General features: G+C 46.5%; 1 protein-coding gene across 1 annotated transcript; it reads right to left on the reverse strand.

Annotated features, from left to right (window-relative positions):
• Positions 1-451: 451 nt before the first annotated feature.
• Positions 452-17,337, reverse strand: LOC100488132 (sodium/potassium-transporting ATPase subunit gamma). Its single transcript, XM_031906260.1, has 6 exons — positions 17,028-17,337; positions 7,858-7,893; positions 6,621-6,695; positions 4,457-4,490; positions 3,027-3,058; positions 452-2,173 (listed from the first exon to the last, which is right to left on the reverse strand). The coding sequence occupies exons 1-6, from the start codon at positions 17,056-17,058 to the stop codon at positions 2,154-2,156; spliced, it is 228 nt and encodes a 75-aa protein (XP_031762120.1). The 5' UTR covers positions 17,059-17,337; the 3' UTR covers positions 452-2,153.
• Between the last annotated feature and the right edge of the window lie 4,477 nt (positions 17,338-21,814).

Below are 21,814 nucleotides of genomic sequence, written 5' to 3' on the forward strand. Positions count from 1 at the left end.
TAATTAAAATAGAGATTACTTTAGTCTGGGCCATACCACCTATGTATTTTTGCATCTACTTGTGATGTGACAATTGAGTCTTGAGTCTTTTCTATGACTGAAGCACTAGGCTTAGGGCACAGAAGGGCAAGGGGGCCCAATACTTTGCCCCTGGCATTGGCCAAGCAGTAGGCACAGGGATTTGTTTGTACATTGTGCGGATGCACACCCATTCCTCGCTTGCATCCAAATTCTCCCCACTTGGCCACACATTTCACGTTGCTTGAAATTTCTTCTAAATTGAAATTCTCAGGGAAGCTTGTGAGATAGAAGGACTTTCTACGTGGGTCTGTGTTGGAATGGAACATGCCATCTCTAGCCTCACTTGGCCATGAACCCATCATCCTTACCAACTGTGTCCATCAAGTAGTAAAACATGTGCGGCCGCTTATATAAAGAAACATCAGAAATATCTAAGATATTTGTGTCATTTTATTAGAACATCAAGGTAGGGACTTGGTTGCATCTGCATATATCTTTTAGAGATCAGTCTTCGACAACCTTATATTTATATATTTCTCTCTCTATATATTTCTATTTCTCCGACATGCTATATATACAGAAAAATAAAAGAGGCCACCTTCCCAGTATCCGCCCCGCGCCTGCTTAAGCCTTCATTAGAGAATTAGAGACCAGTCCAGGAGATAGGAATAGGCCCCTATATTATGAGCCACTGAATTGTGGGTAATGATTGTCCCAAATGTGTTCCCATACCAACTGCTTAGATGAGTGGATTAGAGGCTGTACCCACAAGAGGTAATAGTCATGGAATGCAATATCCCTTTATAAAGGGCAATGTCACCTTAACTACAGATCATTCTTCTCAATGGCAGGAAGTACCATTTTCGGCCTACTGAGCACTTTTAGAAGATAATGGACAATGATAAAGAACTTCATATGGAAACCAAGTGGTGGCTACCTCTTCCCAACCTCTGTTATCGAGCTTTAGAGGATACTGGAGGAGACCTTTGATAAAGACCAGTGACAGAGACCTTTGATAAAGACCAATGACAGAGACCTTTGATAAAGACCAATGACAGAGACCTTTGATAAAGACCAATGACAGAGACCTTTGATAAAGACCAATGACAGAGACCTTTGATAAAGACCAATGACAGAGACCTTTGATAAAGACCAATGACAGAGACCTTTGATGAAGATCAATGACAGAGACCTTTGATAAAGACCAATGACAGAGACCTTTGGAAGCCACCGGAATTGATAAAAATTGTAGGTACCACTTCCTAACCACTAATCTAGATCTTTGGAGGAAACCAGTCATCAATGAAACCCTTAGCCACCTGTAGTAGCTATAATTTCTACAGCCTTCCAGACATGGAAAAAGAAGTTCCAGTTCCTACACCTCTTGGCCTTTGCCAAAGAATTCTGTAGAACAATAGACACTTCTAAAACTTTCCTGTGGTCTTCCAGTAGTAGCTACAATTTTGCGATAACTTATACAGCCTTCCAGACACTGAAAAGAGGTTCCAATGACTACCTAGTAGTATCTATCTGACTTTCTACGGACCATTGGAGGCCACTAGACACTGATGAACCCTTTCTATCAGGTAGATACTATTATTTACTGACCAGTGATATAGAACAATTATGGATGCCACCATGTTCTGACCCCTGCCAAAGACCTGTGAAGGCAATCAAAGGACTTTCTATGTCCAACTGTTGGGATGATGGGACTTTGAGTTCAACAAAAGATGAACATTTCTTTGAAGGGATACAGAGGGACATCCTTACTAAACATTTACCAGTAAGTTGTTGGGTTTTGTGTTGGAGACCTGGCGTGGTCTATGTTTTTCTCTGCTTCTCTATCTGCTTTCTGTTTCTGTGTATCTCCGTCTCTTGTGTATTGGAAAAAAGGGACATTGGGGGTTGTGGTGCTTCTCTGAATCAGTCTTTTGGGGGGGGGATCAGAGATGGAAGCTCTGTGTGCATGTAGGAAACGGGGGGTCACGCAGGAATGTCGTACATGCATGTAACACGCTATCTGCAACATTGTGAAAAGAGGTCAGATTCCTTTCCTTCCCTTCCCCTCAGTTCTTCATGGAGGTCCAGAGACAGGATCCAGCAGCTTGTGATAAGGTTAAGGAACCAGGGAACTATACACTTCCAGCTGGGGCTGGGGATAAAGAGACATTGAGAAACAGTCAGGGGCTACAGAGACACAGAGTCCCCCTCTAAACTCATTTACTCATCATTCATACACAAATACTGTAGCACTACTACACAGTTACTTACTGTCACTACTACAGTTACTTACTGTCACTACGACACAGTTACTTACTGTCACTATTACACAATTACTTACTGTCACTACTACACAGTTACTTACTGTCACTACTACACAGTTACTTACTGTCACTACTACACAGTTACTTACTGTCACTACTACACAGTTACTTACTGTCACTACTACAGTTACTTACTGTCACTACGACACAGTTACTTACTGTCACTACTACACAGTTACTTACTGTCACTACTACACAGTTACTTACTGTCACTACTACACAGTTACTTACTGTCACTACTACAGTTACTTACTGTCACTACGACACAGTTACTTACTGTCACTATTACACAATTACTGTCACTACTACATAGTTACTTACTGTCACTACTACACAGTTACTTACTGTCACTACTACACAGTTACTTACTGTCACTACTACACAGTTACTTACTGTCACTACTACACAGTTACTTACTGTCACTGCTACACAGTTACTTACTGTCACTACTACACAGATACTTACTGTCACTGCTACACAATTACGTATTGTCACTACAACACAGTTACTTACTGTCACTACTACACAGTTACTTACTGTCACTACTACACAGTTACTTATAGTCACTACTACACAGTTACTTACTGTCACTACTACACAGTTACTTACTGTCACTACTACACAGTTACTTACTGTCACTACTACGCAGTTACTTACTTTCACTACTACACAGTTACTTACTGTGGGATAGCCGGCCGTTAGTCTGAGCTCCACTGTGGGAGAGACAGATATAGTGTAAGGGGCACACACAATACTTTAGTCAGAAAAACAGACAAATGTACAAGTAGGAGTTACATTAATTTTAAATTCCTAAATTCCTAACTAGCCTGCAGCCTTGTGCCTTTATATGGGGGGCACAGAACCCCTCAGTGACTGCTAATATCCTTATCATTTACAGTAGGGGGTACATTATCCCTTATAATACATGAGTGATACTCAGAGTTCCCTGTATAACTCAGCCTGCAGCCTTGTGCCTTTATATGGGGGGCACAGAACCCCTCAGTGACTGCTAATATCCTTATCATTTACAGTAGGGGGTACATTATCCCTTATAATACATGAGTGATACTCAGAGTTCCCTGTATAACTCAGCCTGCAGCCTTGTGCCTTTATATGGGGGGCACAGAACCCCTCAGTGACTGCTAATATCCTTATCATTTACAGTAGGGGGTACATTATCCCTTATAATACATGAGTGATACTCAGAGTTCCCTGTATAACTCAGCCTGCAGCCTTGTGCCTTTATATGGGCACAGAACCCCTCAGTGACTGCTAATATCCTTATCATTTACAGTAGGGGGTACATTATCCCTTATAATACATGAGTGATACTCAGAGTTCCCTGTATAACTCAGCCTGCAGCCTTGTGCCTTTATATGGGGGGCACAGAACCCCTCAGTGACTGCTAATATCCTTATCATTTACAGTAGGGGGTACATTATCCCTTATAATACATGAGTGATACTCAGAGTTCCCTGTATAACTCAGCCTGCAGCCTTGTGCCTTTATATGGGGGGCACAGAACCCCTCAGTGACTGCTAATATCCTTATCATTTACAGTAGGGGGTACATTATCCCTTATAATACATGAGTGATACTCAGAGTTCCCTGTATAACTCAGCCTGCAGCCTTGTGCCTTTATATGGGGGGCACAGAACCCCTCAGTGACTTCAAATAAACAAAAAGTTTCAGTATCACTTTAAAATGAATGTTTGTTTTCCTTCTTCACAAACAAGCAGGCAGGTATCTATAACTGTTAATAATAGTATCTTTTTTGCCCTTTCCTGCAGCTTTAAAGTTCACACCGCTGTGATTTTGTTGCCGGAATAAAAGGGGAATATACTAAGAATAAGCTCACCCCCAGCTCTGTGGATGGAAGGAGATCACGCAGGGCTGAGCGCTCACTAGGGGAACAAAGCTAGCGAAGCCCTGTAATACAGAGTCAATGCCCAGAGACCATTGAGCAGTGAAAGCCTGGGAATGGCATTGAGTTGGCTCAGCGGGCACCGTATCAAGCTGAGTGTGGGGGGCAAATACCCATATACACAGCAATAGGAGCCTGGGGCACACAATAGGGATGATCAGGACACAAACAGGAGAGAGAAACTTACTCTGGATTCCTCTTTTTGCATTTAAATTTGTTACCTGCAGTGGGAAATAAAGAGAGGAAAGTCAGTGCTACTGATTGTTCTGCCCCAATAAGGGGTAATTATATCTTAGTTGGGATCAAGTACAGGTACTGTTTTATTATTACAGAGAAAAGGGAATCATTTAACCATTAAATAAACCCAATAGGGCTGTTCTGCCCCCAATAAGGGGTAATTATATCTTAGTTGGGATCAAGTACAGGTACTGTTTTATTATTACAGAGAAAAGGGAATCATTTAACCATTAAATAAACCCAATAGGGCTGTTCTGCCCCCAATAAGGGGTAATTATATCTTAGTTGGGATCAAGTACAGGTACTGTTTTATTATTACAGAGAAAAGGGAATCATTTAACCATTAAATAAACCCAATAGGGCTGTTCTGCCCCCAATAAGGGGTAATTATATCTTAGTTGGGATCAAGTACAGGTACTGTTTTATTATTACAGAGAAAAGGGAATCATTTAACCATGAAATAACCCCAATAGGGCTGTTCTGCCCCCAATAAGGGGTAATTATATCTTAGTTGGGATCAAGTACAGGTACTGTTTTATTATTACAGAGAAAAGGGGATCATTTAACCATGAAATAACCCCAATAGGGCTGTTCTGCCCCCAATAAGGGGTAATTATATCTTAGTTGGGATCAAGTACAGGTACTGTTTTATTATTACAGAGAAAAGGGAATCATTTAACCATTAAATAAACCCAATAGGGCTGTTCTGCCCCCAATAAGGGGTAATTATATCTTAGTTGGGATCAAGTACAGGTACTGTTTTATTATTACAGAGAAAAGGGAATCATTTAACCATGAAATAACCCCAATAGGGCTGTTCTGCCCCCAATAAGGGGTAATTATATCTTAGTTGGGATCAAGTACAGGTACTGTTTTATTATTACAGAGAAAAGGGGATCATTTAACCATGAAATAACCCCAATAGGGCTGTTCTGCCCCCAATAAGGGGTAATTATATCTTAGTTGGGATCAAGTACAGGTACTGTTTTATTATTACAGAGAAAAGGGAATCATTTAACCATGAAATAACCCCAATAGGGCTGTTCTGCCCCCAATAAGGGGTAATTATATCTTAGTTGGGATCAAGTACAGGTACTGTTTTATTATTACAGAGAAAAGGGAATCATTTAACCATGAAATAACCCCAATAGGGCTGTTCTGCCCCCAATAAGGGGTAATTATATCTTAGTTGGGATCAAGTACAGGTACTGTTTTATTATTACAGAGAAAAGGGAATCATTTAACCATTAAATAAACCCAATAGGGCTGTTCTGCCCCCAATAAGGGGTAATTATATCTTAGTTGGGATCAAGTACAGGTACTGTTTTATTATTACAGAGAAAAGGGAATCATTTAACCATGAAATAACCCCAATAGGGCTGTTCTGCCCCCAATAAGGGGTAATTATATCTTAGTTGGGATCAAGTACAGGTACTGTTTTATTATTACAGAGAAAAGGGAATCATTTAACCATGAAATAAACCCAATAGGACTGTTCTGCCCCCAATAAGGGGTAATTATATCTTAGTTGGGATCAAGTACAGGTACTGTTTTATTATTACAGAGAAAAGGGAATCATTTAACCATTAAATAAACCCAATAGGGCTGTTCTGCCCCAATAAGGGGTAATTATATCTAGTTGGGATCAAGTACAGGTACTGCTTTATTATTACAGAGAAAAGGGAATCATTTAACCATTAAATAAACCCAATAGGGCTGTTCTGCCCCCAATAAGGGGTAATTATATCTTAGTTGGGATCAAGTACAGGTACTGTTTTATTATTACAGAGAAAAGGGAATCATTTAACCATGAAATAAACCCAATAGGACTGTTCTGCCCCCAATAAGGGGTAATTATATCTTAGTTGGGATCAAGTACAGGTACTGTTTTATTATTACAGAGAAAAGGGGCTTAGATCAAAATGGATGCACATAAGAACACTGTTAGTGGCTCAAACTTGTGGCATCATTTTGCTCTTCAGAGGTGGCATTAAGATCAGTAGAAGGTTGACACATGTTGTAAGAAGCTAATATAAAGGAAATCAACCTGTTGGGACAATACTGTTCCTCAGGGGCGGGGCTAAGGTGCACACATGCTGAAAGAGAACACTTACTCAGAGCAACGATGATCCCCAAACTGAACATGACAATGGCGAGAATGAGGCCGGTCATCCGCACGGTGTCGTAATCTTAATCAAAAGAGAAACTGTGTCATTTTTTTCAGATACTAAGACACTATTTAGGGGATGTTACCTCGGGGCCAAGTCTTTCCTGTGCTTACAGCAACAGCAGGTAAGTAAATAGGCTGTACAAAAAAATGTTTTTTTTATTTAGTTAGTTAGCCAAAAAGCTAAAGGCTGGAGTGAATAGATGTCTAACATAATAGCCAGAACACAACTTCCTCCATTGCATCTCTTAGGGTTGCCTTTTTGGCTGCCTATACTGGTTGGACAGGGGGTGGTCCTGCAAGGGGGTGGGCTGTGACAGAAATGGGCAGGGCTGCATCAAAGGGGAGGGTTTATGACATTAAGGAGTAGACTCCTCCCCTTCTCCTCAATGATTGAATTTGACAGGATTTAGTAAGTCTATTGGAGCTAGGAGGAGATAATGGGGCAGCTGGGGGCAGATCAGAGGCAGCTGGGGGCAGAAGGACTAGAAGTACATTGTCAGTAAATTTGTGATACTTGCTCTGTCCTTGGCTGGCGTTTTACCTGCTGGGCCAGTGAAATACCTACCAGGTGGCAACCCTAGCATCAGTCAGCAGGTTAGTTGCCCCCCCCTCCCCCCCAGCAGCCGATCAGCAGAACAATGGGAAGGGAGCAAGATAGCAGCTCCCAGTAGGTATCAGAATAGCACTCAATAGTAAGAAATCCAAGTCTGGCTTGGGACTCCTCCAGTTACATGGGAGTAGGAGAAACAATAGGTTAGCTGAAAGCAGTTCTAATGGGTAGCGCTGGCTGAAAGCTCAGACTCAGGCACAAGGCACTGAGATGGCGCCTACACACCAATATTACAGCTACAAATACATTTGTTGGTTCAAGAATAAAAGGTTAAATGGCAGAGGGAATTATTTGTTGTGTAACAGTGTCACTTAGAAATCAAAAGTATCCCATAAAAATCATGGCTATATCCCTTTAATGCGATGGTGCAAATGTTTCTCCTGTACAAGGGCTAACATCCTAACGGCTGAAGTGCAATAGGAAATCCCCACTGGGCTTTAACAAGATCTGGATTTCCCACTAGAGGTCCCCATATCATTTCTGAAGGAGCCAACCATGATATCTTTATTATTATTATTATTTTTACTTTTCTGTAGAAATAACCATATTGCTATTCCAAATTAATACTTACCGTAGCGGAATGGATCCTTATCTCCATATACGCTGGCTACAGAGAGAGAGAGATACAGTGTAAGATATGTGAACCCACAGTTGTACATTCACCCAGCCAACATGATACTGAGAAACAGTTTTACGCAGTTAATATATTTAGTGGTACAGCATAGCAGTGCGTCTTAATGCATAACGACAATTATAGTTGAAATCAGTCTGCTCTCTAGTTGTCAGTGATACAATCCAGGTCTCGTAATGAATTCCAGGTTGGAGAGAGGGAGCGTAAATGTGAAAACGTTATATACACACACAACAAGGTTACAGATATATAGAAACATTGGGGTAACAGTCACCCTGCTATAGTTCCAGGGGTACCCAGGGCACAAATTAGCACTCACCCCAAATCCCCCCCTAACTGGCCTTCAGGCTGGGCCCCCTTAGCCCATAACAAGGTTACAGATATATAGAAACATTGGGGTAACAGTCACCCTGCTATAGTTCCAGGGGTACCCAGGGCACAAATAAGCACTCACCCCAAATCCCCCCCTAACTGGCCTTCAGGCTGGGCCCCCTTAGCCCATAACAAGGTTACAGATATATAGAAACATTGGGGTAACAGTCACCCCGCTATAGTTCCAGGGGTACCCAGGGCACAAATAAGCACTCACCCCAAATCCCCCCCTAACTGGCCTTCAGGCTGGGCCCCCTTAGCCCATAACAAGGTTACAGATATATAGAAACATTGGGGTAACAGTCACCCTGCTATAGTTCCAGGGGTACCCAGGGCACAAATAAGCACTCACCCCAAATCCCCCCCTAACTGGCCTTCAGGCTGGGCCCCCTTAGCCCATAACAAGGTTACAGATATATAGAAACATTGGGGTAACAGTCACCCTGCTATAGTTCCAGGGGTACCCAGGGCACAAATAAGCACTCACCCCAAATCCCCCCTAACTGGCCTTCAGGCTGGGCCCCCTTAGCCCCCTTAGCCCATAACAAGATATATAGAAATGTTGGGGTAACTGTTACTGGCAATCAGTCTTGTCTTTAAATATCCTTGGCCCCGGGAAGCTTTTGTCAAAGACAGAGGGGGGGTTGGGTTGGACACAGTAGTATATTTGGGGTACATGGGCACCCCATTGCACACAATACCTGAGGGCCATAAACCACTGCTTTTAAGTTGCCCATTAACAAATCAGTGTTCTTCTTAATTATTTCAAGTGTGATATCTCAGGGTTGGCCGAGGACACGGAAGCCTGCAGGGTATTATAGTTCTGCCGGGAATGGGGCTGGTGATGATAGTAAATGGCAAATTAAATTGATACAACGTTACACTGCTTCAAGTGATTGCATTATAGAGGTGGGGGGGGTATTGGGACTCAGCAACAGTCTGTTTCTGTTGGAATCAAACCATAGGAGTGTGGGGTGGGGGGGTGCTCTCCTGCTATTAATATCAGGCTAAACCGTTTAGTAGAAGTGAGAGCAGAGGTTGGAGCTGCCATGCTTTTTATAAAGTGTGACTCCATGTGCCCCCCCCCCCCCCCCCCCCCGCGGGTTCCTCAGCACTAAAGCTTTTTTACCAGGAGAGTTTTTCAAGGTCATATTAAAGTGGGACTTGGCTACTGCCTGAGGGTTCCAGTAGGAAATAGTATTTTGCATCCTCCACAAATAAATATTTAATGGGTCTCAGAAGATTTTTACAAACTCTGATAATGCGCCCACCATAACAAAGTGTCAATAAAATATTCATTTTTCTCTGATTCCCCTGTTTCCTTTCTAGGGAGGCTCACAGGGTGGGTATGAGGAGCTAAGGCCAGCAGGGAGGCTCACAGGGTGGATATGGGAAGCTAAGGCCAGCAGGGAGGCTCACAGGGTGGATATGGGAAGCTAAGGCCAGCAGGGAGGCTCACAGGGTGGATATGGGAAGCTGAGGCCAGCAGGGAGGCTCACAGGGTGGATATGGGAAGTTGAGGCCAGCAGGGAGGCTCACAGGGTGGATATGGGAAGCTAAGGCCAGCAGGGAGGCTCACAGGGTGGATATGGGAAGTTGAGGCCAGCAGGGAGGCTCACAGGGTGGATATGGGAAGCTAAGGCCAGCAGGGAGGCTCACAGGGTGGATATGGGAAGTTGAGGCCAGCAGGGAGGCTCACAGGGTGGATATGGGAAGCTAAGGCCAGCAGGGAGGCTCACAGGGTGGGTATGGGAAGCTAAGGCCAGCAGGGAGGCTCACAGGGTGGATATAGGAAGCTAAGGCCAGCAGGGAGGCTCACAGGGTGGGTATGGGAAGCTAAGGCCAGCAGGGAGGCTCACAGGGTGGATATAGGAAGCTAAGGCCAGCAGGGAGGCTCACAGGGTGGATATGGGAAGCTAAGGCCAGCAGGGAGGCTCACAGGGTGGATATGGGAAGCTAAGGCCAGCAGGGAGGCTCACAGGGTGGGTATGGGAAGCTAAGGCCAGCAGGGAGGCTCACAGGGTGGATATGGGAAGCTAAGGCCAGCAGGGAGGCTCACAGGGTGGATATGGGAAGCTGAGGCCAGCAGGGAGGCTCACAGGGTGGATATGGGAAGCTGAGGCCAGCAGGGAGGCTCACAGGGTGGATATGGGAAGCTAAGGCCAGCAGGGAGGCTCACAGGGTGGATATGGGAAGCTGAGGCAAGCAGGGAGGCTCTCAAGGTGGATATGGGAAGCTAAGGCCAGCAGGGAGGCTCACAGGGTGGATATGGGGAGCTAAGGCCAGCAGGGAGGCTCACAGGGTGGGTATGAGGAGCTAAGGCCAGCAGGGAGGCTCACAGGGTGGATATGGGAAGCTAAGGCCAGCAGGGAGGCTCACAGGGTGGATATGGGAAGCTAAGGCCAGCAGGGAGGCTCACAGGGTGGGTATGGGGAACTGAGGCCAGTAGGGCTGGGGGCCAGTGACAGTGTGTTGGGCCCCTCCTAATTATTTTTCTTTTGCTGGGGGGCCAAGTGCCGACTTGTTACGCTGCTGGATTCTAGCTCCTTTATTCCCAGTAATTTCACTAAATAAGAAAGATAAGGGGGAGTAGGGGCAAACCCCCCCTCATGCTCGGATACTGGATATATTTAGAAGGGCTCAGGATCTGATCCCCCATCTCCGTTGCAGTTCTGTTTGCCAAGAGCATTCGGCAGCCAGAAAGTAATAATGAATCTATTTTAACTCAACAGACTTAAAGGTTGCTGGAATCAATAGGCCTTAGTGGGGCTTGGTGGGGCATAGAAATAAATCCAAGCGTTAGAGCCCCAGCCGGGAAGTGGGAGGGGGCAGACGTTGCCTTCTGATATATACTGTGTGTAGATTTTATATTCCCCTCCTGTCCCTACACAGCATTGATATAGTGAATCTGTGGGGGCAAATTCTTCATAAGAATATCAGTGTCTGGAGCCGTAAGAGGGCAATGGGGAGATTGCAGGCACTTTGCCCCCCCCCCCAGTGTAATGTCCAATGAGCTGGAAAACACAGAGTGGTTTGCAGTCTCCCCCATTTGCTGTGTCCCCCTATTTGCTATAGGGAATCCAACCCCCATAGACATAGACTGCCATAGACATAGACTGCCAGAGACATAGACTGCCAGAGACTGCCATAGACATAGACTGCCATAGACATAGACTGCAAGAGACTGCCATAGACATAGACTGCCATAGACATAGACTGCAAGAGACTGCCATAGACATAGACTGCCAGAGACATAGACTGCAAGAGACTGCCATAGACATAGACTGCCATAGACATAGACTGCCATAGAGATAGACTGCCATAGATTGCCATAGACATAGACTGCCAGAGACATACACTGCCATACACTGCCATAGACATACACTGCCATACACTGCCAGAGACATAGACTGCCAGAGACATAGACTGCCATAGACATAGACTGCCAGAGACATACACTGCCATAGACATAGACTGCCATAGACATAGACTGCCAGAGACTGCCATAGACATAGACTGCCATAGACATACACTGCCAGAGACATAGACTGCCAGAGACAATCTGCTGCCTGCTTTATCCCATCTGCCAAGAGATCTGAATAGGTCTGTGGGGGGATCCTGCAGATCATGATCAATATTAAATATTATTTATTCATCATGATTGGGCCTTCTGGGCAATAGACAGAGGCACTTTAATCCGTGACCCAGTGAAACCTCCAAAGGGTAAATGGTCCCAGATGGACCCAAAGTTCAGGGCCCTATTTATAAAGCAGAAATATATGTTTGTGCCCTTTCCCCTCACCCCCCATTATTATTATTTCCATCATTTCACCCACATTTTTCTTCTTTTAACCTATGTCTACTTCTGCCCAAAAACCTTCAGGCCTCTAATACTTTGCTAATTTAGGTTTTGACATCCATCCTGCCCATTCTTCTGCTCCATAGACCCCTCCCTACTAAATACTTGGGCTGGTTTGGCCACCTAAGTGGGTCCGGCGGGGCCGAGTTGGCAGCTTATGTTTATGGCCGGCTTTGTCCATTTTCTGTCTATTGCTCTTTCTTTAACTTTTTTACTAAACTTCAAATTGCTCTTCTCCTTCTCTGTCCCATTTATACTCTGTCTGACTTGTGTTGCATGGCATTGGGGTGTGTAGGGCCCACCGGGCCTGTAACCTCAGGGGCCTCCGCTGACTGCCCAATCCCCGCCCTACCATACTTACCTTATACTTAAGTTTGCTGCAATGGGGGGACGTTGGTCAGTGGGAAAGGGCCAATGCTTGGGATCGGGTCTGGCTCAGTGGGGCCCACCTGTTTATTTCCCATTGTCCCACTGGTGCATTTACCTACCCCATCTCTGTACTTCCCCCCAATTCCACCCTACATTGCTCACTAAATCCCTCTTCCCTCCAACACTTGTTCTCTTCCTGCTGGACCTACCAACCAAAGCCCCCACTGAATATTAGCCCCTTTGAACTCTATATCATTCCCTGTTTAAAGGGTTAAGGTGACCATACACGTAAAGAGGTCGCCAAACGAGCAGATCTTCTCCCGATATCCTCACCTAAGGGGGGGGGTGGGGGCGATATCGGGGGAATTTAGGGTAATTCGGTCTTTTGGCCCTGGGGCCAAACGATTGAATTATAATGGCGGCAATGGGGCAGTCAGTTCGGGGGACCATATCAATGAGCCAATGTGGCCCCGATCCGACCAAATCTTTTAACCTGCCCAATCGATATCTGCCCAATTTCAAGCCAGATATTGGTCAGGGAGGCCCCTCGTTCCTGCCCTACACGGGCCGATAAGAACCTGGGTCAATTTAAATTAGCCATATTATCATCAACCTTCAACTGGGTATGTGAATACACCTTAATAATACTTACATGCCCAGGTACAGGGCCAGTAGGGCAGTTCTTGTTCCATCAAACTACTTTACATTTATACTGCTCTGCATGGGGTCCAAATCACCCCCAAATCTACTTCTCGTCGCTGTCTGTAACCAAGCGTGTCTCCCATAGACACAGCATTTCCATGCCCTATATTTTAATCACCACTAGGCCACCGTAGGGGTTAGAAATGGGGTTAAAGTGCCATGGTGCTAAATATGGAAGTCCATTCCTGCCCATGGGGAGGAGAGCAGCCCAGGAACAGGAAGAACAAAGAAAGTATTGGAGGAAAGTCCATCATTCTGGTCAGTCTATTACTTTTCATACACTTTACCCTACTCGCTGTAATATACTCAGTATCTACTCATATGTAACCATATTAATCTCCTCAGCAGCATCTGAGGCAGGTTCTTTCCCAGCACTTGTACAGTGTAAGTGTGAGGGATATTAATAGCTGTATATCTGGGCCACCGTAAATAATTATCCCCCTCTGCTTCTCCCTCATTGCCCAATCAGACGCAGCCCCAGGATAAATATGTTATCCCTCTGCCGTACCCATGGGCTCATTGCCGAGTCTCGCATCTTTCTTAATGAACTCATTAGGCCTCCCCCGCACTGACAGACATTAGGGAAAGCCAATGTTCACCCTCACCCATACTGTATGAAAGGAAGAGCCGTAGTGGATCTGTCAATGAGCAGGTATTGCTTTTTAGACCAGTTAATAGGATTGTATGTTAGCAATGCAATTATCTAGAACAGATTGGTTGCTAGGTGACTGACTGTTAGAGATGGATCATTTAGAGATGGTGCCTATAGCAGGTATAGTAGGGAGAGATGGTGCCTATAGTAGCAGTGGGGGGATAATAGCCTCTGGGAAGGGACTGGGGCTGTGGGATAGCAGGTATAGTAGGGAGAGATGGTGCCTATAGTAGCAGTGGGATAATAGCCTCTGGGAAGGGACTGGGGCTGTGGGATAGCAGGTATAGTAGGGAGAGATGGTGCCTATAGTAGCAGTGGGGGGATAATAGCCTCTGGGAAGGGACTGGGGCTGTGGGATAGCAGGTATAGTAGGGAGAGATGGTGCCTATAGTAGCAGTGGGGGGATAATAGCCTCTGGGAAGGGACTGGGGCTGTGGGATAGCAGGTATAGTAGGGAGAGATGGTGCCTATAGTAGCAGTGGGGGGATAATAGCCTCTGGGAAGGGACTGGGGCTGTGGGATAGCAGGTATAGTAGGGAGAGATGGTGCCTATAGTAGCAGTGGGATAATAGCCTCTGGGAAGGGACTGGGGCTGTGGGATAGCAGGTATAGTAGGGAGAGATGGTGCCTATAGTAGCAGTGGGGGGATAATAGCCTCTGGGAAGGGACTGGGGCTGTGGGATAGCAGGTATAGTAGGGAGAGATGGTGCCTATAGTAGCAGTGGGGGATAATAGCCTCTGGGAAGGGACTGGGGCTGTGGGATAGCAGGTATAGTAGGGAGAGATGGTGCCTATAGTAGCAGTGGGGGGGATAATAGCCTCTGGGAAGGGACTGGGGCTGTGGGATAGCAGGTATAGTAGGGAGAGATGGTGCCTATAGTAGCAGTGGGGGGATAATAGCCTCTGGGAAGGGACTGGGGCTGTGGGATAGCAGGTATAGTAGGGAGAGATGGTGCCTATAGTAGCAGTGGGGGGGTAATAGCCTCTGGGAAGGGACTGGGGCTGTGGGATAGCAGGTATAGTAGGGAGAGATGGTGCCTATAGTAGCAGTGGGGGGATAATAGCCTCTGGGAAGGGACTGGGGCTGTGGGATAGCAGGTATAGTAGGGAGAGATGGTGCCTATAGTAGCAGTGGGGGGATAATAGCCTCTGGGAAGGAACTGGGGCTGTGGGATAGCAGGTATAGTAGGGAGAGATGGTGCCTATAGTAGCAGTGGGGGGATAATAGCTTCTGGGAAGGGACTGGGGCTGTGGGATAGCAGGTATAGTAGGGAGAGATGGTGCCTATAGTAGCAGTGGGGGGATAATAGCCTCTGGGTAGGGACTGGGGCTGTGGGATAGCAGGTATAGTAGGGAGAGATGGTGCCTATAGTAGCAGTGGGGGGATAATAGCCTCTGGGAAGGGACTGGGGCTGTGGGATAGCAGGTATAGTAGGGAGAGATGGTGCCTATAGTAGCAGTGGGATAATAGCCTCTGGGAAGGGACTGGGGTTGTGGGATAGCAGGTATAGTAGGGAGAGATGGTGCCTATAGTAGCAGTGGGGGGATAATAACCTCTGGGAAGGGACTGGGGCTGTGGGATAGCAGGTATAGTAGGGAGAGATGGTGCCTATAGTAGCAGTGGGGGGATAATAGCCTCTGGGAAGGGACTGGGGCTGAGGGATAGCAGGTATAGTAGGGAGAGAGGTAGTACCTGTGTAGTAGGTAGCTGTCATATTCCCCAGATTAATCTCACCCAAGGGAATATGATGATACAGTAGTGTCTGTAGAGAGGCAGGTTGGTATTAGTTACACATTATATGAGGGTTGGGCAAAGTGCTGCCTCCACCTTACATTTGTGGGAGTTGTAGTTCAGTGACAGCTAAAGAGTAGCAGGTTGGATAATGATTGGATATCCCCCCATCCCTGGAAAGCCCTGTTTCCCACATTAACCAATCACAAATCAATTTTGGGGGAAACCCTGCGTCCCTATACAAGCCGAGCCGAGCGCCCTTGAGAGCTGCAGGGCAAGCAGGTTCCTATCCCCCCAGTCTCTGCAGCAGCAGCGTGGGCATAAAGTGGGCTTAAAAACATTAAATTAAACTATAAAGCAGCCATACCAAGCAAGCCCATATGCCTTTTATTTTCCAACTGCTGTGATTTCCCACCTCGTTAAGGATTCTGGGAGCTGCAGTTCAGCACACACTACTCCCCGGATATATATATATACAGAATATTCCCCCCCACCCTTTTTATTAATCTTTTGGATATAAATTCTCTTCTAATTCTATCGACCCAGTTTCCCCCGCAGATTATCCCGTTTCTGGCTTGAAAATGCCCCGATTTTTACGGCCGTCCGTCCATATGTAATTTAACTCTTCGCAACCCAGAGGCGGAGTCACTGGGGCTTCATTTATTAATGGCCTGATTGCATTAAGTGGGTCCTAAGCCCGGGCATATGCCGCCCCCCCGTCCCATTTCCATGCTTTTAATTATAGAAAGCCATTAATGATGTCACCCATGGGAAACTACTGCAGTTGCTTTGAACTACATCTCCCAGCATCCTTCCTAAAAGCCTCTGGATGCTTAAGGGATGCTGGGAGTTTTAGTGCAACAACGCCTGCAAAGCTGCAGTCTGCCCAACCCTGCAACACGTGTATCCATTCCCATTCTGTGCTGCAACATATGTAGGACACATGTTCCATTAACCCCCTGCATTCAGTGCCGGCGTGCATTTGCCCGTAAGTGTGCGTGGGGTTGGGCTTAGCCGGATACTCAGCCGGGACACTGCATTGCACCTACAGTGGGGATGGTGGGAGTGAGGATCTTAGCGCTTGCTGCAGTGAGAGCACTTATGTGGGAGCTGCAGGATCTGCCTCCCCCCCCCTCAACCCCCAGCAGGAGGCAATAAGGCTACAGATGAAATGGATTCATTAACAGCCACGGGGAAACATTAATCCTTTGCCGCAGACAAGTTATATCAACCCTTTCATCCCTGTGCAGCATCTTAAACAGAAAAAGAAAAAAAAAAGACAATGGTGTTCCGTAGAGCTGAAAGTGTTCTTTCACTTACACACATCAACTTAACCCTTTGGTTAAGTCGCCAAAACTGAATAACAGGTTAAATGAAGGCAATACTCTATCCCGCCCGGCATAGCCCCCACGTTGCCACCCTACCTTGTTTACTTGGCTCAGTTGGTGTCGCCATGGCGGACGATGCAGCAAACTGTGGCACTTAGTTGTGTGGCACTTTGTCTGTCCCAGACACTGTTGCTTGTTGTATGTGTGTGTGTTAGTGGGAAAGTGTGTGCATTGGAATGCAGGAGGGGGATGCTGGGAGTTGTGTGTGCAGGTTGGAGGGGGATGCTGGGAGTTGTGTGTATGTGTGTATGTGTGTATGTGGCTGATACAGCGGATGCTGATGCTGCCGCAGACCTGGGCTCTCACAGCTGGGAAAGGTGCATGAGTGGGGGATGCCTGTTCTTCATTTATTCTCTATCACTCCCTCTCTCCCAGGGGGCCCTCCCCAGCAGCCAATCCCAAGCAGGCTCAGACACCGACAGCCTTCTGATTGGTGCAGGCCCTCGGAGAGATGCTTTGGGTCCGTTGCAGCTGATTTTGTGCTAGGAGTGCAGAGGAGCTGCAGGGAAGTGCTAACATCTGCCCCATATTCCTCCTGCTGCTCCCCGTTCCTTATAGTTTCCCTGTGTTGTATTATTTCTGTTTGGTACTTCTTATCTCTGCCAGGGCTCCCTCTCCGTATCTCCATCAGGGCTTCCTCCATGCCTTGTCCTCAACTCACCCACATTCATTCCCCCAACCATTACGGCCGTATCTGCACTGCTCTCCCCACACCCTGACAAGATTCTCCCACCTCTGCTTGGTTCCTATCAGATTTTAGCCCTATGCCTGTACTGCCCAATGACTTGTACTTGCACATTGCCAGCCCCTCATTGGCAAATAATTGTCTCACCTCGCTGTCTCCAAAAACATCCCATTCCAGAACCTAATGCCCCACCCAAGTGTCATCAAGACCAAGCCTCCTATTTCTGTATCTCCAGGACCAGTACAACCAAAAATATATCTTCAGAACCAAGCATCCCACTCCAGTAGCTCCATGAGCAAGTTGCCCAGCCCAGTATCTTCAGAATCAAGCACCCCCCTCAGTCTCTCTAGAAGCAAGAATACCAGTATAGTATTTTCAAAAGAAAGCATCCCAAGTTGCCGAGTCCACTATCTCTAGATAGTTGACTCTAGAACCAAACATCTGACCCCTCTATTTCTAGAAGAAAGTAACCCATGCCTGTATCTCCAGAAGCCAGATCCTACTCATGTATGTCAGAAGCAAGTATCCCACCCCAGCATCTTCAAAAACAAGTGTCCCTTCCAGTATCTCCAAAAGCAAGAATTCCACTTTTGTATTTCCTGAAGAAAACATCCCACCCCAGTATCTCCAGAAACAAGTTACCCAGTCCAGTTAATTCCAAATGCAAGAATCCTATTGTTGTATCTCTAGAACCAAACATCTGACCCCTCTATTTCTAGAAGAAAGTAACCCATAACAGTATTTCCAGAAGCCAGATCCTACTCTTGTATGTCAGAAGCAAGTATCCCACCCCAGCATCTTCAGAAACAGGTGTCCCTTTCCAGAATCTCCAAAAGTAAGAATCCCACTCTTGTATTTCCTGAAGCAAACATCCCACTGCAGTATCTCCAGAAGCAAGTTGCCTGAACATTTATCTTCAGAATTAAAGTCATTTCCAGAATCACACTCTTGTATTTCTAGAACCCAGCATCTAACTCTTGTATTTCTAGAAGAAAGTTACCCATACCAGTATTTCCATAAGCCAGATGTCACTTCTCCAGTATCTCCAGAAGCAAACGTCCCTTTCCAGCTTCTCCATAAGAAAGTATCCTGCCCTAGTATCTCCAGGAGCAACTGTCCCATCCGCAGAAGAAGTGTTCCACCTCACTATCTCTAGAAGTATTTGTCTCTACTATCTCTACGAGAAAGGGTCCCATCATATTATTCCTAGAACCTGGTGTCCTGCCAAGTATCTTTAGAAGCATCTCATCCCAGTAAATGTCTGGGTAAATGCTTGGGGCAATTATTTGTGTTCTGCCTCCAGTGTAGGGGCTCAGTACAGATATCCTAAACATAAATAATTGATGTAAAATGCAAGTAGGTGAGTAAGGAACACCCTACCTACTGTGTACAGTTAATTTGGGTGATGATGAGGTAAAGCACATTGGGGAAAGGGTTATCCACCACATCTCAGATAAGTTTGTTTTAGCCTAGGGCATAACAAAGGCATGGCAGTTCTGGAGGTTGTTTAGAAAGGTACCAGACCTGGAGGCTGCTGAAGAACTCAAGAGTATGGAACAGTGATCCCCAACCAATAGCTTGTGAGCAACATGTCGCTTACCCCTCCCCCTTCCTTTGATGTTGCTCCCAGTGGTCTCAAAGTAGGTGCCATTTTTACATTTTTATAGTTGCAAGCCCAGAGAGTTTTACTCCAAGAAAACCTCCTGCAGGCCAGCAGTCCCCATGAGACTACCCAATAGCCAATCACAATGGCTCCCCAACACTTTTTACATCTAATTGTGGCTCACAACCAAAAAGGGTTGGGGATCCCTGGTATAGAGTAACAGTTGGGTATATCTACTGATGCTCAACATCAATATGTGCTTTGGTGAACCTTTGGCCCTACAATCACTGTTGGACTCATTAAATTCTATGCACACCACTGGGTTTAGCTTGTAATCAGCACATTGTGACTGACAGCTGGCAGATCCAATGATTGGTTGCTTTATGGTCAAGCAGGTCATTGGGCTCAGCCCTCTGGGAGAATACTCCCAACGTCCGAATGATCCACACCTGAACGAGCCAGTTCTGTTGTCACAACATATGATCAATGAACCCCTGGGGGTATTACCTTAACACTTAGGAGCCAGTGGCAGAACAGCACAGACATATAAACCCCTCCCCCTGGGCCATGTCCTTTGATTGGAATGTATTGAGCAACAATCGTTAGTGCTAATGAGATGCTCCAGCTCATTTTCCAAAACGTAAAGGAGGGCAAATTGCAAAATACTTTCCCTTTAGTGAAAAACTTGGAAAGCAGAATGGAGGGGCAAAATGAGAGGGTAAGTAATCTGGGACTAGGGTCCTATGAGGACCTTCCATTGGCCCAGGTTGTGGTATGTCCAGGCCCATGTCCAGCCTATCCTTATTCCCACCATCATCCAGTATAAAAGCCTTTCCCATTAGCCCAAGGAGGAGCCCAAGGAGACTCAGTCCAACCCTGTAGTAAACCCCTTGGAACTAATGAGCGGAGAACTTGATTAGAACCGGGGACATGAGGGTAAAAAGGTTTTACTGATGGTCCAATCCGTACACAGTGGGTCAGGGACATCGAAGGAACGACGGTATAAGGTGTGGCTGATAAATGGAACGGCGCTGCTGAAATATTTAAAGCTCTATATTTTGCTTCCATTAATGCATTATACATAGTCTGCACTCGTGTATATAGTGCTCTGGGGCGACCAACTGCCTTGTACTGCTCACTCCCTGGGTAGGGGGTTTGTAGAACATTAGGAGCATAAAGTAAGATGGGGTGTAAAATATCGCCCTCATAAAGAAAAAGATGTATATTATATGTTTTATTGTCTTTCCCTACTATACCTGCTATCCCACAGCCCCAGTCCCTTCCCAGAGGCTATTATCCCCCCCACTGCTACTATAGGCACCATCTCTCCCTACTATACCTGCTATCCCACAGCTCCAGTCCCTTCCCAGAGGCTATTATCCCCCCCTGCTACTATAGGCACCATCTCTCCCTACTATACCTGCTATCCCACAGCCCCAGTCCCTTCCCAGAGGCTATTATCCCCCACTGCTACTATAGGCACCATCTCTCCCTACTATACCTGCTATCCCACAGCCCCAGTCCCTTCCCAGAGGCTATTATCCCCCCACTGCTACTATAGGCACCATCTCTCCCTACTATACCTGCTATCCCACAGCCCCAGTCCCTTCCCAGAGGCTATTATCCCCCCACTGCTACTATAGGCACCATCTCTCCCTACTATACCTGCTATCCCACAGCCCCAGTCCCTTCCCAGAGGCTATTATCCCCCCACTGCTACTATAGGCACCATCTCTCCCTACTATACTTGCTATCCCACAGCCCCAGTCCCTTCCCAGAGGCTATTATCCCCCCACTGCTACTATAGGCACCATCTCTCCCTACTATACCTGCTATCCCACAGCCCCAGTCCCTTCCCAGAGGCTATTATCCCCCCACTGCTACTATAGGCACCATCTCTCCCTACTATACCTGCTATCCCACAGCCCCAGTCCCTTCCCAGAGGCTATTATCCCCCCACTGCTACTATAGGCACCATCTCTCCCTACTATACCTGCTATCCCACAGCCCCAGTCCCTTCCCAGAGGCTATTATCCCCCCACTGCTACTATAGGCACCATCTCTCCCTACTATACCTGCTATCCCACAGCCCCGTCCCTTCCCAGAGGCTATTATCCCACTGCTACTATAGGCACCATCTCTCCCTACTATACCTGCTATCCCACAGCCCCAGTCCCTTCCCAGAGGCTATTATCCCCCCACTGCTACTATAGGCACCATCTCTCCCTACTATACCTGCTATCCCACAGCCCCAGTCCCTTCCAGAGGCTATTATCCCCCCACTGCTACTATAGGCACCATCTCTCCCTACTATACCTGCTATCCCACAGCCCCAGTCCCTTCCCAGAGGCTATTATCCCCCCACTGCTACTATAGGCACCATCTCTCCCTACTATACCTGCTATCCCACAGCCCCAGTCCCTTCCCAGAGGCTATTATCCCCCCACTGCTACTATAGGCACCATCTCTCCCTACTATACCTGCTATCCCACAGCCCCCGTCCCTTCCCAGAGGCTATTATCCCACTGCTACTAT

Source organism: Xenopus tropicalis, chromosome 7 (genome assembly GCF_000004195.4).
Source record: "Xenopus tropicalis strain Nigerian chromosome 7, UCB_Xtro_10.0, whole genome shotgun sequence".
In the NCBI taxonomy this organism is placed as follows: Eukaryota; Metazoa; Chordata; class Amphibia; order Anura; family Pipidae; genus Xenopus; species Xenopus tropicalis.

Bases quoted from the DNA above. Each gene is read 5' to 3' on its own strand.
- LOC100488132 (XM_031906260.1), bottom strand. From the start codon at position 17,058: ATGGCGACACCAACTGAGCCAAGTAAACAAG. The intron at 7,894-17,027 runs GTAGGGTGGCAA...CTCTCTCTGTAG, and splicing joins AACTGAGCCAAGTAAACAAG to CCAGCGTATATGGAGATAAG. The intron at 4,491-6,620 runs GTAAGTGTTCTC...TTCCCACTGCAG, and splicing joins GGGGATCATCGTTGCTCTGA to GTAACAAATTTAAATGCAAA.